We start from the raw sequence: 23,931 nt of genomic DNA, 5'->3' as shown, positions 1-23,931 counted from the left end.
GACTGTTATTACCTTTTCAAGTTCAAGCGCCCTGTCGCCAATCACCCGCTCTGCATTCACTCAAATTCTGCACTTTGATAATGTCATTGAGGTGCGACATATCTTGCGAGATCAAGCACACAAGGGTGTAAAAGCAAGCATTTGGGAAATCCCTTGAGACTTTGTTACTTTCTGGTTGTGTTCAACACCGTGCTTACGTGACGACCCACTGTTTGGTGATACTGGATGAGAGTTACAAAATTGCTGGCATTACTCAATCAAACTCGAGCCGATTACAGGGTTCGTACAGATGCTTCATAATGGAATTCCAGGACTTTCAAGGACTTTTCAAGCACAATTTCTTTCAAAGACTATACAAGAGATGTCCTTCTTATTCATATTCAAACAAATTCTTTATTCTTTTTAAATTCCAAAAAAGAATACCACCACCAATACTACTACTACTATCAATAATAATACTACTAATACACAACACATTTTTATATACCTGTTGCAGCCATGCTGGACTAATTTTGCATTTCCCAGACACTGCTTCATCTTTACCATAACGTCAATCTACAGGGTGTCCCAAAAGTCTCCATACAAAGGGGAAATAAAAAATTTTTAACAAAATGTTCTTTTTCTATTTTATTTTTAGAATGCCTTTGGCAAAAGAAGAATGTATTGAAATCATTCTCATGGCTGGATCGGGAAGCCATTATAAGGTTGCGGTGGATTTGAACAGGAAACATGGCGAGCACCTCACACGCTGTTGCCAAACTGGGAGCGACGACTCCATGTGTGTTTACAAAGAAATGGCAATCATGTAGAGGATGTTTTGTAAATAAAAGTTACATTTTGCTAAAAAAAAGTGTTCATTTCCCCTATGTATGGAGACTTTTGGGACATCAGGTGACTGACAGGAGCACTGTTGCGAAGAACTTTCAATGGAAAGTCGTTAAACGTCACTAGATGATGTCACATGCTAATTAGCATATTCATTCCATAATTGCATTCTGCCTAGAGTCAGCCCTTTACATACGTTTGCTTTTCTCCTAATCTCTGTGCTCACACACTGTGTTTGAATTGCCAATAAACTTCTCATTTACTTTTTTTCCTGTTTCTATTGTCAGACAATGGAACAAGCATGAAATAGTGACTGAAACGCGACCGATTAAGAGACTACATGTTAACCATCAGTCACTTCCAAGCCTTGTGATTTCAGCTATATTTACATGCAAAATGATCACTCAGAGAGAATGTGCTTGATGCTGAGCAGTACTCGTGACTCTCTTCTATGAAAAGTAGCTAAGGTTTGACCAAAAAGTCACTTGATTTGTCGCTAGGTGCTTTTTTGGAGCAAAAAATAAAGTCTAAAGGAGTCTGAGAAGTGGACGGGAGCAATTTCGTACTTATTTACTTTTTATAATTCAAGCACTTTTTAAGCACTACTAGATAGAAAATGGCTATTTTTAAGGTTTTCCAGTACTTAAATTACAAAAAGCCAAATTCAAGTATTTCAAGCACCTTGTATAAACCCTGTGATTATACAAGAAATAGATAATGGTTGTGACAAAAAGGAGCATGATTTTATCTTTTAAAAACTGACAACATAAATGTGCAAAAATGGTCAGGAAAAATTTCAGGACATAATAGGGAGAGAGACAGCTGAAGCTTTTTCTTATTTCCCACAAATGATTATACATAGCAATTAAAAATTTCGTATGCAGAGAACAAAGTGATTATTAAGAAACAGGTAGTGGATATTTTGGCATTTAAATGGTGTTTAAGGGGTGAGTGCATAGTGTGTGTGTTTGTACGTGTGAGATATTATTTATATATATATATATATATATATATATATATATATATATATATATATATATATATATATATATATACATACACACACACACACACACACACACAGTATCTCACACCCCTCACATTTTTGTAAATATTTGATTATATCTTTTCATGTGACAACACTGAAGAAATGACACTTTGCTACAATGTAAAGTAGTGAGTGTACAGCTTGTGTAACAGTGTAAATTTACTGTCCCCTCAAAATAACTCAACACACAGCCATTAATGTCTAAACCGCTGGCAACAAAAGTGAGTACACCCCTAAGTGAAAATGTCCAAATTGGGCCCAAAGTGTCAATATTTTTTGTGGCCACCATTATTCTCCAGCACTGCCTTAACCCCCATGGACATGGAGTTCACCAGAGCTTCACAGGTTGCCACTGGAGTCCTCTTCCACTCCTCCATGAAGACATCATGGAGCTGGTGGATGTTAGAGACCTTGTGCTCCTCCACCTTCCGTTTGAGGATGCCCCACAGATGCTCAATAGGGTTTAGGTCTGGAGACGTGCTTGGCCAGTCCATCACCTTCACCCTCAGCTTCTTTAGCAAGGCAGTGGTCGTCTTGGAGGTGTCTTTGGGGTTGTTATCATGCTGGAATACTGCACTGCGGCCCAGTCTCCGAAGGGCAAGGATCATGCTCTGCTTCAGTACGTCACAGTACATGTTGGCATTCATGGTTCCCTCAATGAACTGCAGCTCCCCAGTGCCGGCAGCACCTCTGGTGTTTATTACCAAAAAGCTCTATTTTGGTTTCATCTGACCATAGAACCCGATCCCATTTGAAGTTCCAGTAGTGTCTGGCAAACTGAAGATGCTTGAGTTTGTTTTTGGATGAGAGTAGAGGCTTTTTTCTTGAAACCCTTCCAGACAACTTGTGGTGATGTAGGTGACTTCAGATTGTAGTTTTGGAGACTTTCTGACCCCAAGACGCAACTAACTTCTGCAATTCTCCAGCTGTGATCCTTGGAGATTTTTGGCAGCTCAAACCGTCCTCTTCACAGTGTGTTGAGACGATATAGACACACGTCCAATTCCAGGTTGATTCATAACATTTCCAGTTGACTGGAACTTCTTAATTATTGCCCTGATGGTGGAAATGGGCATTTTCAATGCTTGCGCTATTTTCTTATAGACACGCCCCATTTTGTGAAGCTCAACAACCTTTTGCCACACATCACACCTATATTCCTTGGTCTTACCCATTATTATGAATGACTAAGGTAATTTGGTCTATATGTTACCTCATATTTATACCCTTGTGAAACAGTGGAAAGTGGGATACTTCTTTGCTCATATTTACCAAGGGTGCCAATATTAGTGGAGGGCACTGTATGTATGTATGTGTATATATATATATATATATATATATATAGTCTATAACAAAAGATGAACATGATTAGAGAGTTTACAATGTGTGCTAAATGTCATAGAACATAATACATTTTCTCATTACACTGCTCAAAGTTTGGATACTAAATACTTATTGTTTTAATGCATTTTGTTCTGTTTACCATAGAACAGTCTATTTGAGAAATGTGCATGGGTGTGTGTACCTTTGCGGACTTTGTCAATGGTAAATTTACTGGCCTCGTCCTTAATGTCCTCAATAGTGGGGAGGTAGAGATCACGAGGAATGCCACCATTCTCTTCATAGAGGAACTCCACTGTCTGTCGTGCAATGTCCACCATTCCTTTAATAAAACAAAAAATAAATAAATAAATAAATAAATTAAAAAAACAAATTGGGAGACACAATGAGACATAAATCGATGGAAAAACTCTTATAAAAACAGCTTATAGGCTATGAGAGATTAATCCCATCTCTCTGATCAACAGTGCTGTTAGGGTCTATTATTTACCCACCAAATGTTTTGTTTGCATCCCAAATATTTGCCATCTGAATGCCAATGTTAATTACATTAATGACTGAAAACCACATTGCTCTAAAATACATTGACGACATTTAGAATTGGCCTGCTGAACCTTTGGGGTAAGTTCAATCAAAGATATACAGTCAGGTCCAAGAGTCTGAGATCAAACTGAAACGCTGTTTAAAAAAAAAAAAGATTTAAAAATGGAAATAAAAAGTTTTAGAGCAAGTAGAACGGTGTTGGTGGGGATGCCTCCACCTCCACCACCAAGTCCACTCCATCTTGTTACTAACTGGTATGCCTAAAATACCCTTAAAACAAAGTTCAAACAGGAAGGAAGCTATAGAAGAAAATCTATTTCAGATAGATAGTGATAGGCAAGTGTGTAAGCAAGTTCTTCAAAATAAGTCTGGGTAAAAAACTTTGGAGTAGCGAAATATTTTGGATATAGTTTCAAGTTTTCTTCCTCATGTTGTCTCAGAGTTTTTTCCTTGCCACCTTTGCCTCTGGCCTGCTCATTAGGGATGAAACTATATTTATATCGAGATATCTGTAAAGCTGCTTTTGAGATAATGTCCAATGGTAAAAGTGCCATATAAATGAAATGAAATTTAAAGTATTATTACAAAAGTAAAAGTAAAACTGTTCAGGGATGTATGCTGCTCACCAAGTTGGAGTGCTCCCTTTATCTGGTCCAGTCCTGATTTCCTCTCGGCCTCATTCCTGAAGCGGCGACGTATAGTAGGGAACACTTTAGTCTCCCATGCTTTAACAAGCAGGGCATAATGATCCTCCTGGAAAAAAAGTGAGGTGGATGTAGCGACAGGGCTGTGGAAATTCGGATACGAATGAGTGACTACGTAATAAAATATCTTACTCTTGGCACATCTTCATCATCCTCGTCATCACTCTCATCGTCAGTAATAGGTGGAGGATGGGGGTCTGGGCCCGAGGTTACAAGATTCTCATAGCTCAGCTCAAGTTTGTAGTAGCAGGAAGCATCACTGTTATATTCTAATAACCACAAAGGAAAAGTAATAAACGTAACGTAACCCATTTACTGCAGAAAAACTAACAAAATTATTTACAAGATCAGCTAGTTAGGTGTATTTTGGGATAGCAGAGTGGATCGTTGTGAACAACTATATCAACCTGCACAATGCCATTGCTACAGTCTTAACTTTGAGAGATGGGCCTTACGTGGTTGAGTGGTAGACACTGCAGCGATGCGACAAGGAGGTCCATGTGAGCCCGAGTCGGATGCAACACTGGCACCAGCATCATTATCACTGTCCGAAGCCATAGCAAAAGGCAGGGCCTCAAAGTTGGCGCTTATCTCCTCTGAAAGGTCCATGCAGAGGTCGGCTGCATTTCTGTGTGCCTGCCCCTCCGCATATGCAAATGCCCGGCACCCAAAGTTAGCACGAACCTTTGTGTTCTAGAAATGTCCAGACACGCAAACACAGTGTTTAGGAGATTCTTGTAATGAAATAACACCACCCCAATCTAAGCATAACTTTACGGGGGGGTGTTATAAATATCGTCATCAGTTTAGTGTAGTCATGGAATTTCAGATCATGTTGAAATACTGTTTAACAAGATGTATTTATATGTATATCTCCGCATTGACAGGGGCAGCAGAACAAAATAAGCAATAGGTTATGTTTTTCTTTTCCACATTAGTTAATCGTCGTTGGTCTGAAAATTAGGTAAAACTAAATGATTGGACAAAATGGCTAAGCGACCCAATATGCTGGAAAACTAAAACAGATATTGGTGATGGAAGACAGGTAATTGAGCAGACAAGTGTCAGTCATTCAGAAGATGAGAATTCTGCCAGAGCGCCGATGTCAGCGCTGATGCAATTTGGAAAAGCTAGGACAGGCAAAATAGCCTGCTGACATAGTCACTGATTTTCACTTTTTGTTCCCATGCATTTTCTTGCAGCAAGTTCTCATACAGTGTGACTCTTCAAAGCACTAAAATCATCCACTTTACATTACGCAACTGTGAAAAGCCTAGCATCTAGCACAATCCCTGCTCACTGAGCAATGAGAACTGATCACCACTTTCAGCAGCTATGGAAGTTCATAGTTGAGTTGATGTTGAGTTGTGATGAGAACAACTACAGCAGCACTCAACGTCCATGGAGGAGAACAGTCAAAGCAAAGGTGCCTGGACTGAATGCAGCCTCAGCCCAGGACTATTTACAAGGATTTGCATTTTGGTGCACTGGACAAAACTATGCATGAGATCAGTTTCAAGAAAATGACACCGACACTCAGCTCTAGTACACACACCAAAGAGGACCAGACAGTTATATGTCGTCGCTATGGATTTCCAGAAGGGGAAACGAATGCAGAACTGTCACTTTTCAATGCAATGTCACCAGGAGAAGGGAGATCAATGTCGATTGAAAACCTACAGTATGAGCCAGAAGAGACTCTTGGACGTTGCAGTACTGACCACTGAATGGGCTATTCAAGTAGATTTTGACAAAACAGTTCATCGCTTTGATGCCATGCCTGGTGGACGTCGTTTAGCCTTGCACTGTTTTGATACTTATATTGATTTGGGTTAAAAAGTCAGCAAATTATTTGCTGATGCAGGTACAAAAAAATTTTTTAAAAATTCAGTGCAGATTTTTTTCTTATCATTTCAGTCACTTAAATCATCATTAAACTATCAAAAACGCTTTAAAACCTCACAGTGATCAATGCAATAGGAGAGCTCTAAACTACAAACTCAGTGATCTATTTATTGGCTGAAGTGCTGCTCATTAACCTTCTTTTGGATGTGGACCAGGGGCCACATTCCTCCCACTACGTCCTCCAGGTAAGGACTAAGGCGTTGACCACAGTAGGTGAAGTACACCCTTCCCTTAGGAGCCTGGCCTGGGGGAGGTGGTGTGCCCTCCATACGCTCCCAGCCTATTCCAGCAACGTTTCCTGAGCAGGCAATGTGAGGGGGGAAAAAATGTAATAACAAAATGAATCAGAATAGTAATATACTAGCTAAGGGGGCAGACATGTCATTAATATACCATATATCAAGCTGACATCTACTCCATCTTGCAGGAAATGTAAACTTCTGCTTTATATATCAAACAAATGCCCGACTACATTTTGTATACTATTAAGACTGTTATTAGCAGGTAATCTTTACAGTCCTTGCCAAGATGCTTGCTGTGACCTTTTCACTTGCTGTGACCTTTTTTTTTTTAAAATAACAATTTTAAGACTTTCAGGAACCTGTAGCAACCCCACAGATTGGGTTAACAACTAAAAGAAAATACATAAATATTAAAACAAATTAGAAAGAAAAAGATATCCCTGAAACTCTTCATAGTAATACAAAAAAAAATCTATATCAATCATATCGATGTAATTTAATAGAGTCCAGCATGCCATTGCATCGTTTATTGCCAACAGCAAAAAATAAGATGACAAGACAGACTGATTAAAAAAAAATAAAAAATCAAAGTTGGTAAAGATTCCATCTCACCAGGAAGTAGAGCCACATCTAGCCTTACGCTCTTCCACTGGAGCAAACTGGAGCCATTGTAGTGTACAGCCCTCCCATTACTGGGAGTGAGGGTGAGAGAAAACAGAACATGTGTTAAAAAATAGTGAAGAATCTACTCCTGTGTGTGAAACTCAGAACAGATGGGTAGCAATCAGCAATTCTCAGAAACAAAGAAAATGAGATAAAGAGTGAGATACTTGTGAAAGAGACAAGTGCCAACAGGATTGGTCCATGCACCATCTCTCTTTTCTGCTTCTGTGGTAAAGCCAAAAGACACAATTGGGCCACTGTCATCCTCAGAATCTCCATAGGACACTATCTCCAATTCCCAGTAAAATGATGGAGCCTGAAAAACAGACAAAAATAATGGAAAAACTATAGGTCATTTTAAACTATAAAATATGTTTGCTATTGTTGTAGAAATGTACAAAACATTACTATTATAAAAATACATTAACAATGCCATAACTTGACAAAAAAAGCTATGCTTGAAGTACTGTATAATGTTGTGCTGTTTGTTTATATCAGTGTCTGCTTCAAAATTGCTACCTGGATAGGAACTGGTGAAGTAGCATAAATAAAAGTCCCTCTAGGTAAGCCACCCCCAGCGCTGGGGTCTGCTAGGAATGTCACAGAGGTCTGGTGAGATGAGAACATACAGGCACGTACTGGTGGGAAGACGCGCGATGGACACCATGTGATTTGCTTGGGCTGAAAGGAGAAGATACCGACAGGACAAGCACATTTATAACATTTGAAGTTTAACAAATTTGACAAATTGACAAAAATGACAATGCTCCATATTTAGAGAGCTGACTGATAAGTTGATTGATTGTTTTTACTAATACTAAAAGATTAATTCTACTAAAGGTTTTATTAAGAAGCTTGATTAATGATTTAATTAATTGATTAACTTTATTAATTGTACTAAACATGAATTCTTTTACACTAATGATGCTGTATTTCTAGCCGAATGAAAGGGAGCCTCCCACCTGTCTTCTGTCAATCTGGAGAGGAGGAGGAGGAGGAGGGGGACGAGCGCAGTCACGATATAACATTCTTAGTCTTTCACACTGAGCCTCCACCATGCCCAGTCGCTCACCTACACAGACACACACACACAAAAAAAGTGCAAAAATTTCAAAAGCCAACTACAGTGGTAACACTTTGTTTGAAGGCTTGTGATGACTTGGCCGTCCAAATACCTCGATTTTTTTCTTCTTTAGCCATGTAGATGTTGATTTGCTTGTGTGCTTGGGATCACTGACCTGTTGCATGACCCAATTTCAGCACAGCTTAAGCTGCTAGACAGATGACCTCACATTTATCTCAAGAATATTCTGGTATAAAGTGGAGTTCATCGTTCATCATCTCAATGACTGCAAGTTTCCCCATGTGCTGTGGCTGCAAAACAAGCCCAAACCACCACCCCTCTACCACCATGATTGACAGCTGGAATTAAGTGTTTGTGGTGCTACCCTGTGTTTGGTTTTTGCCAAGCATCACTCTGTGCATGATGATCAAATATCTCCACCTTGGTCTCATCAGTCCAAAGGATACTGTTCCAGAATTTTGAGGATTGTTCATTTAGTTTGAACCCACCCATTTTTCAAGTGATCAAAAATATTGGACCATGTGACTAATAGTTTCTTGCTTCTCAGGTGTGCCCTGTTAGATTGATTGTTTAAGCAATTAATAGCTCTGAATGTCTACTCTTTCACCTGTGGAGACTGGATTTGTTGTTAAAAAGGATAAACAAACATGATGACCAGAGAGCTGTCTACTGAAGAAAAGCAAGCCATTTTGAAGCTCAGAAAAGAGGGAAAATTTATCATTGTACAAGCATTGGCGATAGCCAATACAACAATTTCGAATGTCCTGAAAAAGAAATAAACCTCTAATGTACCAACAACCAGACATCGAACAGGTTGGCCAAGGAAAACATCAGCAGTTGATTACAGAAACATTGTGAGAGCCGTGAAGAAAAATAAAACCAAAAACAGCAGTCAGTAGCATCACCAACAACCGCCACAGGGCAGGGGTGAAGGTAGCGCTGGGTCAGAGTCCACCTTTGTCGAGTTTGAGTCCAAACCAAGTCCTTAACAGGGCAGTGGTGGCTTAGCGGTTAAGGCTTTGGGTTACTGATCGGAAGCTCGGGGGTTCAAGCCTCAGCACTGCCAAGCTGCCACTGTTGGGCACTGTTGAGAAAGGCCCTTAACCCTCTCTGCTCCAGGGGGCGCTGAATCATGGGGTATGCGAAGAAAACAATTTCACTGTGCTCTACTGTATATGTGACCAATAAAGACTCATCATCATTAACTAACCGAGTCCAGAAAGTAATTAAATTAAATTTAGCAAACTCAACACTGAACTGTTAAATTAAACATTTTATCCTTCACAAACCAATGGCAACATAAATGTAACAAAAAATACCATTGTTACACCTTGCCATTAACATTTAATATTTTTATTTCATGTCATCAGCACCTCAACTATTTTCCTATCAAACAATGGTTTCAAAGAAAAAAAAAGCTGTATAAAGGCATATGTAGAACTTTTATTATATTACAAGTACATGAAAATACAAATGAAGCTGTTTTGTTATTGTATCACACTATATCGTGTCTCCAGTTCGAGTTGACATTTCAGTGATTTGATATCTCTCCCCCACAGTTATATAAACTGAGAGAGTAGAGTTACATTTAGCAGCATGTCACAACAACAAGCTTCATGCTTTAGTACTGATAATGATACTCAGGTAGGGTTTTCAGGTTTTCTCAGGTAGGTCCAAGCATAATAAGCCACTAAAGAAAACTCAGTTCGGTACTTGCACGATGAAGCATTTCAAGCGTGTGTGCACAGAAAGCCCCTGGTCAGGCAGGGAGACATTCATTCATTTAGTGTTATCTTAATTTTATGTTGTTATTTATGTTTTTAATCTTTCTTTTCAGGTCAGGTCACACATGACACAATCTCAACTGTATTCGGGGAAAAAAAAAGTCAAAATGTCCGAGTCAAGTTCGAGTATAAATTTAGCCGAGTGCGTGACAAGTTCGAGTCCGTTCATAGCTGGACTCAAGTGCGAGTCCGGGATCAAGTAGCCCACCTCTAGGTGAAGGTATCATGATCCACTGTTCGTAGAAGACTTCAAAAGCAGAAATATAGAGGCAATACCACAAAATACAAACCACTCAACAGCAGTAAGAATTGGAGGGCCAGATTGGAATTTGCAAAGAAATACAGTGATGAGCCAGAAAAGTTTTGGAACCATGAGTGTAGAGAAATTAAGGAACATAAAAGCTCATCGGTCAAGCATGGTGGAGGTAGTGTCACAGCTTGGGCTTGCATGGCTGCTTCAGGAACAGGCCCACTAATCTTTATTGATGATGTAACTCATAATGGTCTATCTGTCACAAAGAAATGTATGCAATCTAATTGGGAGGAACTTCATCATGCTGCAAGACAATGACCCAAAACACACTGCCAACATAACAAAGGACTCCATCAGGTGCAAAAAAGTGGAAGGCTGTAGACTAGCCAATTCAATCACCAGACCTTAACCAGTGCAGTGGTTGCTCAGTGGTCAAGATGTTAGACTTCTGATCAGAAGGTTGAGAGTTTAAATCCCAGCACTGCCAAGCTGCCTCTGCCCTTAACCCTCAACTGCTCAGTCATATTTAATGAGATTAACATAAGTTGCTCTGGATAAGGGAGTCTGCCAAATGCCACGATGTAAATGTAAACCAAATTGAGCATCCATTTCTTTCTGAAGAGGGAACTGAAGGGAGAAACCCCAACAAAACAAACAACAAATGAAAGAAGCTGTGTCACAAGCCTGGAAAAGCACCACAAAAGAAGATTACAACAGTTTGGTGTTGTCAGCGTGCTGCAAGCTTGAGAGGTAATTATTGCAAGCAAGCAATATGCAACCAAATATTAAGTGCTAAACAAAAATATTTGGCCATATTGTGTCTGAAATGTCACTGATCAATGTCTTGATATTAAATTCTAGTTTACAGAACTGCAGAATGAAAGCAATACCACACTAACAATTGTGCTGTTGCATGACTGTGATTACCTGTGGCACTCGGCCTGCGACCTTGTGGCTACAGCCGAATCACAGTCATGATGATATTCAGTACAACAGCACTTGTGATATTGTGTGATATAGCTTAAATACATCTTTTTAACTGAAGTGCTTCATGAAAAATGGTAAGTGAAAACTACCACACTTATACTGTGCAAACACTCTACTATCCCACAGGAGCAAATACATATCCACAAAATACGATTCCACAGAAAATTCGCATACTGTTTAATTTAAAAAAACAAAGAAAAACTCATAAATGACTAGTCATTGTTGTTATGATAACACAGATTGCTACTGTTATTATCGTGTGACCTACCTTACATCTTTTTGTTACAGTATGTTACACTGTATTGCCCTACACGCTATTCTGAGATATTGCAAATTCTACAGTGGAATTTGACATTTACTGTATTACCTGGATGTCATACCTACTAAGGCCGTTTCCCGGGGTAAAACCACTGTAACTCGTGCCCTCTTGTGGCTTTATTTTATTATATTTCTTTCTTTCCTGTTCAACTATACTGAATGCTTCATGCAACATCTACAGTATGTGTAAAATTAAACAACAACAACAAAAAATATGTTACAGAACAGAAAGGAAATATAAACTGACACATACCAGGGCTACACTCCTGTGCAACCAAGTTGAGAACTTCTACAGCAGCAGGACATTGCTGGATAAACTCCTCACAGAATGAACTGTCCTCTAGCAGCTGAGCCATAACCAGACATGCTCTGTCAAGGAAGCCACACACACACATTAATCTAAGTAATACTGACATAAGGGTTGCACCAATAACCCTGAATTGCACTGTGTGCTTGATCTGTGATACAAAGGTCAGTCATCTGATTTGGTGAAAAACAAATTTTTGCACACAAAATAATCCAGGCTCAACTCAATTTAATGTAAATGGCTGGGGGGTTGGCTTAGCGGTTAGCACTTGCATCTATCAGTACGTTTACATGGACAACAATAATCCAATATTAACCCGATTAAGACGATACTCTAATTAAGAAACTACCAAGTAAACAGCAGTTTTTATTACCTTAATCTGACTAAAGTCATACTCGAAGTAAACACTAATCGAATTAAGACGTGTGGAGTATTCTGGTTTTAGTCGCATTGTCGACGTGTATTATAGACATGTACACACCTTAAATCACACTATTAACGTCGTGTGGGAGTTTTCACCACATTTTGTGACAGGACACGTACACACACAGCAGTGCTCAACCGTTTTACGGCAAACAAGAGAGCACGGCTTCGTCCGAAACAACGTACTTACCTACTATATAGAAGGAGAAATACATGTATCTCGGCTACTATATAGGCGGTAAGTACGCGGTTTGGGACGCAGCCCACGGCTTCAAGCAGTCGTCTATTTGCACGTACAGCACAACAAATAATTAACTGCACTTGAAGCTTTCGTAAAAATTAAAAATAAAAACACCCAGAACTATATACGGACCCATAACGAAGACCAACTGTATGTTGATGCGTGAAATTCTGGAGGGAACGTAATGACGTGTGCCGTTAATTGATCTATGTTCTATAACACGTAAAACGGGAACATGAAAGGAGTATTCTAAAAGTGACTCATGTAAACACCTTAATCACAATATTGTCTTATTCAGAATAAGGTCAATAATTAGATTACTGCTGTCCATGTAAACGTAGTCCATGTGGTTGGGGGTTTAAATCCAGCCTCCATCCTGTGTGCACAAAGTTTGCATGCTCTCCCCATGGTTTCCTCGGGGAGAACATTCCCTTGGGGGTTTCCTCTGGGTACTTCGTCCCGCTGTCCAAAGTATGCATTGTAGGCCGATTAGCATTTCCAAAAGTGTTCGTTTTGTGTGAATGTGTGTGACTGTCCCCTTTTATGGTTTTTACACCACTGTTTCCCGCCTTGTGCCCAGAGTCCCCTGTGATAGGCTCCAAACTCACCCGTGACCATGTGTAGGATAAGCGGTACAGAAAATATATGGATGGATGGATGGATGGACATTGGCTGGTGATGGAAATAGCATGCATTGAAGAGAACATCTTATTGGAGGGAAAAAGGGCTTGATATGTAGATATGTATTTGTCTACCCTGTTCAGTTCAGCATCCTGCTTTTTGGGGAGGGGTTTGTAAAAAAACAAAAAAAAAAAACAAAGCTTCAGTTACAAGCTTACAAAATAACAAAACTTGTAAGATATCTTTTCCTAAAAGATATTGGCTTGTTGACAAAAATACATGGCTTTGTTTAACACTAGGCGCCCGGTTATTGCCATGACATCTGCTGCCTATAACAAATGTAAAGTATCAAGATGATCCAAAATATTTCAATCGTCCAGAACAGCTAGCCTGAAAAAAAGACAGGAAAATTAGCATTTCTACCATCACAGGTTTCTCCTTCAGCCAAAACCTGACAGTGACGTATTTATTTCGCATTACTGAACTAAAACCATTCTGTGGAGGAGCCTGCATATGCTAATAGGGAAGGGAAGGCTCTTCAGTTAGCCTAATACTGAAGCATTCGAAACATATGTGAAGATCATTCCAGATTCATACGTCTATGAGCTCCTCGTTCATTTTACTGGGGAGGAAAAGACTGCTCCATACACTGTATAATTGATAAACTGAGGTGCTCCCAGTGGAACAGCCTTCCAATTAGTGTTCAGGACTCAGACATGGACTCAATCTTTAGGTCTAGGCTGAAAACCTATTTGTTTATTCAAGTCTTTTTTCTCATGGGTAAAGGTGAAGATCTGGGGCGGGGTCAGGGGGCTTAGCAAGTTTAGGGAAACTGGGATGTTTGGATGCTGTTGTGACAATATCCGACGTTAAAAGCGATATATAATTAAATACCATTTTGAATTAAATGTTTCAATTGAATGGTGCTTTCTAACCTAGTCCTTATCTCAGCCAGCAACCGCACTGCAGCCATGACAGAACTGGAGCCATCTCCAGAAGCTGGTAGGCAGGTGTGGATGGAAAGACTGCCCTCCTGTGGTAGCAGCATGGACTGCACTGCTTGCACTACCTTCTCCGTGATGGACAGCTTATAGAGTGGCAAAGCCTGGAACAGAGAGAGGCGTTAGCATGTGCAATAGCTATTTGTAGATAAGACCCGAGACATGATGAAAACATCATTAGGGAATAAAGGTTATATGAAGCACGATTCAAGATTAGTTTAAAAGAGGCTTGGGATTTCAGTTTGGAAGTTACAAATTCCTTGAAGTCCAGTTTGAGCCATAATAAAACTTCAAAAGTCTAGAACTGAAATTGATGCAAAAAACCCCTAAAAATCACAATTTCTAAAAGCCAAATGTGACCAAAATCTAACCTCCTAGCCATTCATATTGTTGGCATTTGTTGGGGGGGGAATGAGGATTGCTTACCATGAAAGGCTACTCAAGGATATTCAACTATATAATATGGTGGGTCACTGACGTTTAGGGGCTATTTGCAACTACTAGTCCAGGGCTCTTGTAAAGATTGCTAGCATCATGAATTCTGCATTGTATCAGTATATTTTAAACAGAAACCTGACTGCGTCTGTTAAAACTTAGGCATAGATAAAAAAAAAAAAAAAGATACAGATAAATACGCAGAACGTACTGTACATCCGAATAAACACAGAACTGCTTGCATGGAACAGAGAACCCATGTTTTGTAATGGCCATCAAAATCTCCTGATTTGAACCTGACTGAAACCTTGTGGTCTGAATTGAAGAGGACAATCCACACGCACAAACACAGAGCTTGAGGAGTAGTCCCAGGTCTCTCTACAAGTGTTCTCCAATTTTTCATAAAGGATGTCAATAATTCTGTTTACTGCAATTTCACAAAACCCAGGTCTGTCTGTCTATCTGTGTTACCATGACAACCCTAAGTAATTTTCAGTTTACCATGTGTAAAACTCCATGAGTCTATCATTTACTTGTGCTGGTCTCGGAGTCTTACCTCTGACCGAAGTGTTGAGAGGCGGGAGATGGGTACAGTCAAGATGTCAGAGGCCTTACAGTCACGGCGATAATCACAGGAGGGGAATTTCACTGTAGCAATGCCTTCCTGCTCATTAATGGCAATGACCACGCCAACACTGCCCTGCAATCCCTTACCTGCTACCTATAAGAGATAAAGAAGGGCTATTTTGTAGAAAAGGTGAAAATTATTACTACTACTACTACTACTACTACTACACTATTATTATTACAAAAAATTCTGAGCTATATTATGAGCTACTCTGAGGTCTAACCTGAACCTCTGATCCAATCTTGATGGTCTCTTTGAAGCCACCCAGGGCACACAAGGCTGCCACAGCTTGTCGGCTGATCGCTTGCAGCTTGGCCAGCTTTCTGCCACTGCTAGTTGCACTCTCTAAAATGCTCTCCGCATATTTACCCAACTGAGGTATGTACATCAGGGCCCTGGACAGTACCTGTTCCATGGGACAGAGTGTATGCAAAACAGACATGATAAAGGGAGAAAAATGTTTTGTGAAAACGGTTTTGTGGGAACAGACAAACAAACAAAGTAAATATTTCAAATGGAAAATATAAAAAAACGGTTCGGAAATCACGTTTAATGTGTCTATTTGAATAAACTATATTGTATATTAAAACCGAGTGCCAACCTTTTCTGCTGTAGTTGTCCATATCTGGGCAGTGTTTGACTCTGGTGCTGTAAGAAGACTGTGCAGCAAAGCAATGACTTCAGCAGCCATGCTGTTTGCTACATGACCGCTGATAAATGGACGGACTGGGTCAGACCTGAGATGAAAGAAAACAAGGGATTAAATGCTTTGCACAGTAGAGGAACATATCCTGTGTGAATGGTCTAAAGTATGAGTAAAGTGCCCTTAAGGCTCATCCCAAAAGCATGTTATTTAAGCAATGAAGCAAAGTAAAGTTTGCTGATTTATCACCAAGTTTTTGATTATGCACCCATATTAGAGGAAAGAGTTTTATAAACATCAATATTCCTGTAGTATGGTACAATATTGATGAGTGCACGCATAGTGCACAGCGGTCATAAAGGTATCAAACAGGGCTGAAATCCAACAAAAGTAGGTGTGAGCGCAGGACATTTTTACACTAAACAGTAGCCCAAATCTTCTACTGAGTAAGTCGTGAACAAATATAGTCTGATCTTATATTTTATTAAATGTTTTCGACCTGGAAAGTTCTGCATTCCTGTCTCTGCATACTGCACTCTGGGCACTTTTCTTCTTGTCTCCAGTGGTGCTTCCTCCTGAAGTCTCTGGAATTAGAGTTTCCACTGGGGGCCCCACACTCACAATGAGCCCTGACTGAGCCCACTTATTTGCCTTACGCAGGGCTGCTGATGCCTCTTCTGTGACCACTTCACAACACCCAGTCTTTAGGGAGAAAAAGACGACATGTGGAGTCCATAAAAGTCCATGTTGCTCATATGTAAAAAGCCAATAACAGTAACTTTAATGAATTACACTCTGCATGACTGATTATTGGAAAGCAAAAGCAATTTATTAGCACTTGATTTTTTAAACACATGAATAGTTCACTGTTAATTACGGAATTTAACGGTAATCATGCAGGCAGAATTCACCTTGGTCATATCCCTGTCCATTTTCACCACCTTGTCCATGTTGGCTCCAGTGCCAAGCCGAAAAGGACGCCCCTCTGAGCTACTGCAGAGACAATACACACAAAATTGGCTTAAGGGGACACCAAAGATTTTAGATCTAGATTTTAGAATGTATTTTAAAATATATGTCCAAATTATATGCCAAAAATATCCGTTTGATATACTGCAGTCATTTAGAGAGGCATAGGTTCATTCAAAACAAACACTTTGCATCTTTTTCAACTGGCTTCATTGTAAAACTATATATATATAAAAAAAATTATAATTTTTTTTTTTTTTTTTAAAGTCTGTAAAATTCTACTCTCAAATTCTACTCTCAAATTTAACGAGGCAAGCCTCGTTAAATTTATTTGGTGATAAGAATCAATGGCAGCTATAGGTAATTCTGGTACAAGAGGCAAATGCATTGCCTGAGGCCTCCATATCACTGCTCAACATAAGCAGTGTAATTAAATATTAATATTCTCAGGGTGAAATTTCATTTGAAGTGGGAAACACCGGTGTGTGACTGTCAGGGTAGTGATGTGTCTCGTTAAAGCTGGCTTTGCCATACACCTTCCTCTTGGGCTCCAAAGTAAAATCTTGTCTAGGGCCTCCTGTTTACCTGAGTAATGGCTGGAGTACTTCATGGGAAGACTGGTCTTCTCTCTTGTGTATGAAGATGGAGAGTTTGCCATCCACTGCTTCTCCCTCCTCTCCAACATCTTTGTCTGTCTTGACATTGCCCATGGGGCTAGCCCAGATTAATCTGGTATCTGGCTCAGAGGAAGCAGGGGAAAGCAGGGTCTGGCTGCCTAAGAGTAATAGAAACATTGAGCAGAGAACAATAGAAAATGTTTTCCAAAAATAATAATAATAATAATTCTTACTAGACAAAACATCCAAGCAATAAGACCACACAAATGTATGAAAGAAGCTCAGGGCACATGGAAAGCTACATCTTGGGTCCTGTTCAAGGGTATGTCAGTGGCAGATGTCTGTGCTGCAGTGCCTTGGGCTTCCCTCATACACATATTGAGGAAAACAATCGTGTGCTTCAGAGAACTGTGTGTTAGGGCCGACCTTTTTTGGAACCAGACCCTAAACCGAACAACGCAAGACTGAACCTTGGTGGTTTTTTGATTAATGGTTTATGAACCCTGTTGCTTCAGAACCATCGAGGCTGAGAGACTGCACACCGTCTGTTTATCCTCCATTTCATAACTGTATATGTTATATCTCATAGCTGTGCTTATTAAACGTCACAATCAAACACGTTCTCATCATAGCTGGCTGAAAGCACAGCCTCCGGCTGGACCTGTGCCTGATTTAACTCGCACATCTCCCTGAGGTGCTACACCTGCTCACCTCAGGTGGTACTCACCTCACTGGAGACTACGTTAACTTCCAACTTCCCCTGAGGCAGCCGGGTCCACCTGTACTACAGTAACTGACAAGTCAACACACATAAGTTGCATCCGGCTGAGTAGGCAACAAAGATCTGTTTCATACAGAAACATACAAGCCCCAAGGGCAGGGATGAATGGCGAGGTAAGGCTAGAGCAAGTTTCTGCAAGACCCTTTGCAAGTAGGCAGCATGGAGGCTCCAGAAACTTCCAAATCCAGTGTTTCATGGAAAGCTGGCCTGCCACAGTTAAGATATTGTGGTTATAACCAGTGGAACACAACGTAATTAAAACATTTGCTCTAATGTTAAATGCAAGCATACTATCCAGGAAGTCAGGAGCACACCACTACATATAGCACAGACCACGCACTATGCACAGGACAGCATATGTCAGCTCGGATCTCCAAAATTAATCCATTTTATTCATTTTAAAATGATTAAATTGTAGGTTTATTGCCGATGCTTTTCGTTGATCTTAAATTGTTAATCACTGGAAAAAAAAAGTAAAAAAATAATAAACAAACATCACCTAAAGGTTCTACCTAGTACATTAATTAAGTTCAAGTGTGCATTCATGTCCTTTGGTGCAGAAGCAATTTGTAATATGCTTATTATGTTTATGTTGTGTAAATGTCTGCTTAACTTCATATGTATAGGATGCGTTTGGGTGAGTTAATTAACTCGCCAGTAAAGCGCTTCAGTTTACCGCTGTGCATTCACTGTGCAGCTCCAGCCAAGTCCCTGACATAATTGACTATGACTAAATTATTTCAAATCCTAGAACTATTCTTCCTAGATTTTTCTTAATAAAAAAATATCGTCAGTACATTGTTAATATCGTGTGTGTCATTTTTTCAACAGTATGCTTGAATTAAAATAAGAGCTAGTGCTTGCTATACAGTTTTTGCATTCGAATGTGCATTTTTATCTTAAATTCGAAGTTCGGATTTTAATTTGACTGCCCTAGAGCAGACAAAGAGGACAGAAGCAGAACGAACAGCCAAAATGTTGGTGTGTCAGGGATCTCCCCCTTGCGCCAGACTCTGTGTGCAGAAGCCTTCCGCGCGCACCATGCCATGTTTTTGTTTTGATTCATATCTAGTCTCTACCTGAGTCCTGTCATTGGTTATCTACCTTGCGTGTCACACCTGTTTTTCAATTCACCTTTAATTCGTTAAACACATGCGGCAGTTCCTGAACGAGTTGCATTTACATTCACAGCAATTGCAGCACTGTTCCAGCGCAAACGAACTCCGACTACCTCCTGCAGCTTTCACTTTTTTTCATGCAAACCATGCTCTGTTTTCGGACTAAACTGGCAGTGTGAAAGCCACCTTAGATTAGAATAATTTGAAAGCAATTTGAAGACATTGATGAAAGCAACTTTTTTTTTTGTTTTGCTTAAATTGACGTGGAATGCCCCACTACTTGTTTGAGATGCCTACCATCACTGCTGCTGGAAATAAGTAAATAAATAGGATGAACGAGGATGATGTTCTAGATTAAATTCAAAATGAATATAATGTATTGTATCGCTTAATAGTAACTGCTCTTAACAAATGTTGGCTCACTTATTTTCTGCATAAGGGGAACGGAGGAAAAAAAATCTAAGCAAACTATGACAGTGATGTCACTATGCTGAAATGATAGACAACTTGGGAAAAAAAAATCATTAGTAGTGTCTCAGATGTATATATGAAAAAACTACTTTCAGAGTATATATACGCACATACAGTTGTGCTCATAAATTTACATACCCCTTGCAGAATCTGCAAAATATGTTTTTAATTAACAACAAGAGGGATCATTAAAATTGCATATTATTTTTTATTTTGTTCTGCCCTGAATACACTACTTCACACAACAGATGTTTACATATAGTCCACAAGACTTAATAATAACTGAATTTACACAAACAAACCAGTTCAAAAGTTTACACACACTTGATTCAATACAGTTACCTGGATGATCAGCGACTGTTTTTATGTTTTGTGAGAGTTGTTCATGAGTCCCTTGTTTGTCCAGAGAAGTTAAACTGTCCACTGTTCTTCAGAAAAATCCTCCAGGTCCTGCACATTCTCTGGTTTTCCATCATCTTCTGCATATTTGATCCCTTTCCAGCAGCAGCTGCATGATGTTGAGATTCATCTTTTCACACTTTTGAGGGACTCAGACAACTACACTATTACAAAAGGTACAAACATTCACTGATGCTCAAGAAGGCAACACAATACATTAAGAGCCAGGGGGGTGTAAACTTTTGAACAGGATGATCAGTGTAAATTAATTATTATTGAAAATAATGTTAAAAAATTAATGATACTGTATAGTAAACAAGTATTATTATTTTCTGGGAAAAATGGAAATATCTTATGTAGCTTCTGAAGGACAGTACTAAATAATTTTTTAAAAAGCGCTTTAAACAAAATAATTTACACTGATCATCCTGTTCAAACGTTTACAACCACCTGGCTCTTAATTTATCGTGTTGCCTTCTTGAGCGTCAGTGAAAGTTTGCACCTTTCGTAATACTGTAGTTGTCTATGATTCCATTTATGAGCCATCTCGAGCATTTGTTGTATGATCCTGATGTTTTTCTTTTTGTTCCCTTCTCCCCTCTATGCCTGTGATTGTTTATGATGGTTTATATGTATGGTGTTGTTGTATTTATGTTTTTCTACGCACCCATGGTGGAAACAAATTTCTTCTTTGAGGACAAATAAATGATCTATCTATCTATATATAAACATCTCTTATGTGTAGGGATGCACCGAATGTTCGGCAACCGAAATTATTCGGCCGAAAATAGCAAAAAAAATAAGCACTTTCGGAGTTCGGCCAAATAATTGAAAAGGCCGAATAAATTTGACCGAACAATGATGTGTTTGATGACGCACCAAATAGCCTAGCAACCAGAGTGAGATGTGCGAATTTCACGACCTCCTTTTCCGGCAGCGAGCTCGGAGCGATGAGGGGGCGTGCGCATGCACGAGCTACGTGCACGAGTGCATGCTCTTCGGATGTTGAGAACCGTGACAATGTTTACCGTGGACACGTGCGTTTGTTTTGTTTCTGTTCTGGAGTATTCGGTCACGTCGCGAGACGTAAGGGAGTAGAGTACGGAAGCAGGTAAAGACGTATTTATTTAAGGGAACATAACATTAACAACGTATCTAACTATACTATATCTACTATAATACTCCGCAAGGTGTACAGGGACGCGAGTGGTATATATCCCCAATATAATCAGCCGTGTATAACCGAATAGAACCATTTTTTGCACTCGTCAATGCACTTTTTAATGTTCTTTTTTGTTGTAGGCTAGCGAGTATTACATTCTTTCAGCAGTCATTTATAGCTTAACATTGGCTATTCAAGGGGGGCTCAACGATAACCACATCAAAATATTTTTATGAAATGCAATTTAAATAATCCTGCTTATTTTATTTTTTTAAAGAAGCATTTTGCAGATTCTGCAAGGGGTGTGTAAATTTATGAGCACAACCGTACATACTGATCAGCCATAACATTAAAACCACTTACAGGTGACATGAATAACGTTGATGATATCATTACAATGACACCTGTAAAGGGGTGGGATAAATTAGGCAGCAAGTGAACAGTCAGTTCTCACATCACCAGGAACACAGTCTGAGATGCAAAGAAAATCCTGTAAGCAATTTCCTCACAAGTGTAGGCTTCTCTGAAGCAAGACAAAAGCCTACACACCTACAGAAATTGCAAGACTTCTGGAATTTGGAGAAAAGAGACAAAAGAGAAAAAGAACTTTATGGTCAGAACCATCAATGTTATATGTTTTAGAAAGTGTCAACAAGGCATATGAAGACAACCACACCATCCCTACCATGAAGTATGGAGGTATGGATATCTACTGTTTCGGGGGAGTGTAAGCTACAGCAGCACAGGAACGTTGGTCAGCATTGATGGTAATTTGAATGCTAAAGATTATGTGAAATTTTGCATGCATCAGCCCAGAAGCTACAAATGGGGCACACATGGACTTTCCAACATGACAACAATTCAAAGCACAAGGCTCTTCAAAAAAGTGAAGAAAGTGAAGGTTCTGGAGTGGAACATGCACTCCCTACATACAAGCAAACATGTTTCAAATTGTCTAAAAATAGTCAATGTCACATCATACTTCGGGTATGCAAACTTGTACGGAGATGTCTTTCTGTGTATCTTGCAAACAAACATAGGATGATGTATTTGCTACATTGTGTCTCTGCTAATAAAAAATATAGTTCAAACCATGCTCTCACCTGGCACCACATAGTCTGCAAGTTTAGCCAGAAGAAGTGCTGCAATGCGGGAAGCTGGGTCACTGGCATCTTCTTGCTCAGTGTCCATGGCATTGATGAAGTAGCTCCAAGGAGGCAATGCCACATTGCCACAGTCTTCTACGCTCATAAGAGGCAGGGCAGCCCGGCACAGCTGAAGGATAATCAGCACCAGTTTAGGGGAAGGACGTTGGTCCAGGAGCAGTGAAAGGAGCTTGGAAACGCAGGCTGGCTGGCTCAGAATTGCTTTGCCTATATTGCTCCTGAAAGTGATTTAAAAAAAGGTGTGAAATTGTGAACACACAAAAATGTTCATTTTAGATCGTTATATGTTACTGCAAAAAAAAAAAAAAAAAAAAAAAAAAAGGGTAGACATACTATGTGTTAGACAACATAGGACATGGCACATCTGGTCACAGACCAGCCAATTTTTAGGTGAGCAAAAGGTGCAGCTGAAAGAAGCTGCAGTACAAACCTGGACAAGCATCACAAAAGATTTTGTGATGTTGACTATTTGGGAGTCACTGAAGGCGTATTTACGAGATCAGGTCATCTCATACTGTGCTAACCAGGGGAAAGTGAGCAGTGCTCGACTTAAAGAACTGGCGGAAGAGATTCTTGAACTAGTTAGGGCACATAGCCAACTACCTTCTGCAGATTCTACGAAAAAGCGTTTGTCACTGCAGACAGAGTTTGACCTTTTATCAACAAAACAGGCTGAGTATCTTATCTCCAAATCACGATACGGGTCTTATGAGCACGGGGAAAAGGCTGGACAGATTCTCGCTCACCAGCTGAAACAGAGAACTGCTAATCAGACCATCCCTGAAATATATGACGAGCAGGGGTCAAAATGTACAGACAGTCTTAAAATTAACTCCAGTTTTCAAGCTTTTTATATGTCACTACACAGCTCCGGTCCATCTGAAGACCCTTCTGTATTGGAAGACTTTTTTTTAAGACCCTGCATGTTCAGTCCTTAGATCCAAGGGAGGCCGCAGGGCTGGAGGAGGACCTCTCGGTCGTGGAGATGGCATCAGCGATTGGCTCTATGCAAAGCGTCAAAATAACCAGGGACGGATGGTTATCCAACCGATTTCTATAAAAAGTTTTCAAGGCAACTCTCCCCTTTGTTACTGTCGGTTTTCAAGGAGTCGCTCTCCTTGAAAGCCCTACCATCTACAATGCGTGAAGCAGTTATCTCCTTACTCCTTAAGACAGACAAGAGCCCTCTTGAGTGCAGCTCTTACCGTCCAATTTCTTTATTAAATACAGATGTTAAAATCCTTGCTAAAAC

General features: G+C 39.8%; 1 protein-coding gene across 4 annotated transcripts in view; it reads right to left on the bottom strand.

Moving 5' to 3' along the window:
• The window catches only part of LOC128598996 (probable E3 ubiquitin-protein ligase HECTD4), a 166,464-nt gene that overhangs the window by 45,518 nt on the left and 97,015 nt on the right, over window positions 1-23,931 (bottom strand). For all 4 annotated transcript variants that reach the window (XM_053610277.1, XM_053610274.1, XM_053610275.1 and 1 more), the window contains exons 36-53: window positions 22,617-22,897; window positions 17,551-17,740; window positions 16,908-16,989; window positions 16,496-16,698; window positions 15,955-16,090; window positions 15,577-15,759; window positions 15,282-15,446; window positions 14,225-14,394; window positions 11,951-12,066; window positions 8,234-8,343; window positions 7,791-7,952; window positions 7,439-7,587; window positions 7,221-7,300; window positions 6,501-6,664; window positions 4,917-5,154; window positions 4,594-4,730; window positions 4,384-4,510; window positions 3,399-3,536 (exon numbers count right to left, since the gene is read on the bottom strand). In XM_053610277.1, coding sequence (XP_053466252.1) covers window positions 3,399-3,536; window positions 4,384-4,510; window positions 4,594-4,730; window positions 4,917-5,154; window positions 6,501-6,664; window positions 7,221-7,300; window positions 7,439-7,587; window positions 7,791-7,952; window positions 8,234-8,343; window positions 11,951-12,066; window positions 14,225-14,394; window positions 15,282-15,446; window positions 15,577-15,759; window positions 15,955-16,090; window positions 16,496-16,698; window positions 16,908-16,989; window positions 17,551-17,740; window positions 22,617-22,897 — 2,831 coding nt within the window. The remainder of the gene's footprint in view (window positions 1-3,398; window positions 3,537-4,383; window positions 4,511-4,593; window positions 4,731-4,916; window positions 5,155-6,500; window positions 6,665-7,220; window positions 7,301-7,438; window positions 7,588-7,790; window positions 7,953-8,233; window positions 8,344-11,950; window positions 12,067-14,224; window positions 14,395-15,281; window positions 15,447-15,576; window positions 15,760-15,954; window positions 16,091-16,495; window positions 16,699-16,907; window positions 16,990-17,550; window positions 17,741-22,616; window positions 22,898-23,931) is intronic.

This window comes from Ictalurus furcatus, chromosome 22 (assembly GCF_023375685.1).
Source record: "Ictalurus furcatus strain D&B chromosome 22, Billie_1.0, whole genome shotgun sequence".
NCBI classification, from domain to species: domain Eukaryota; kingdom Metazoa; phylum Chordata; class Actinopteri; order Siluriformes; family Ictaluridae; genus Ictalurus; species Ictalurus furcatus.
This window is presented reverse-complemented; position numbering and strand designations above follow the sequence as displayed.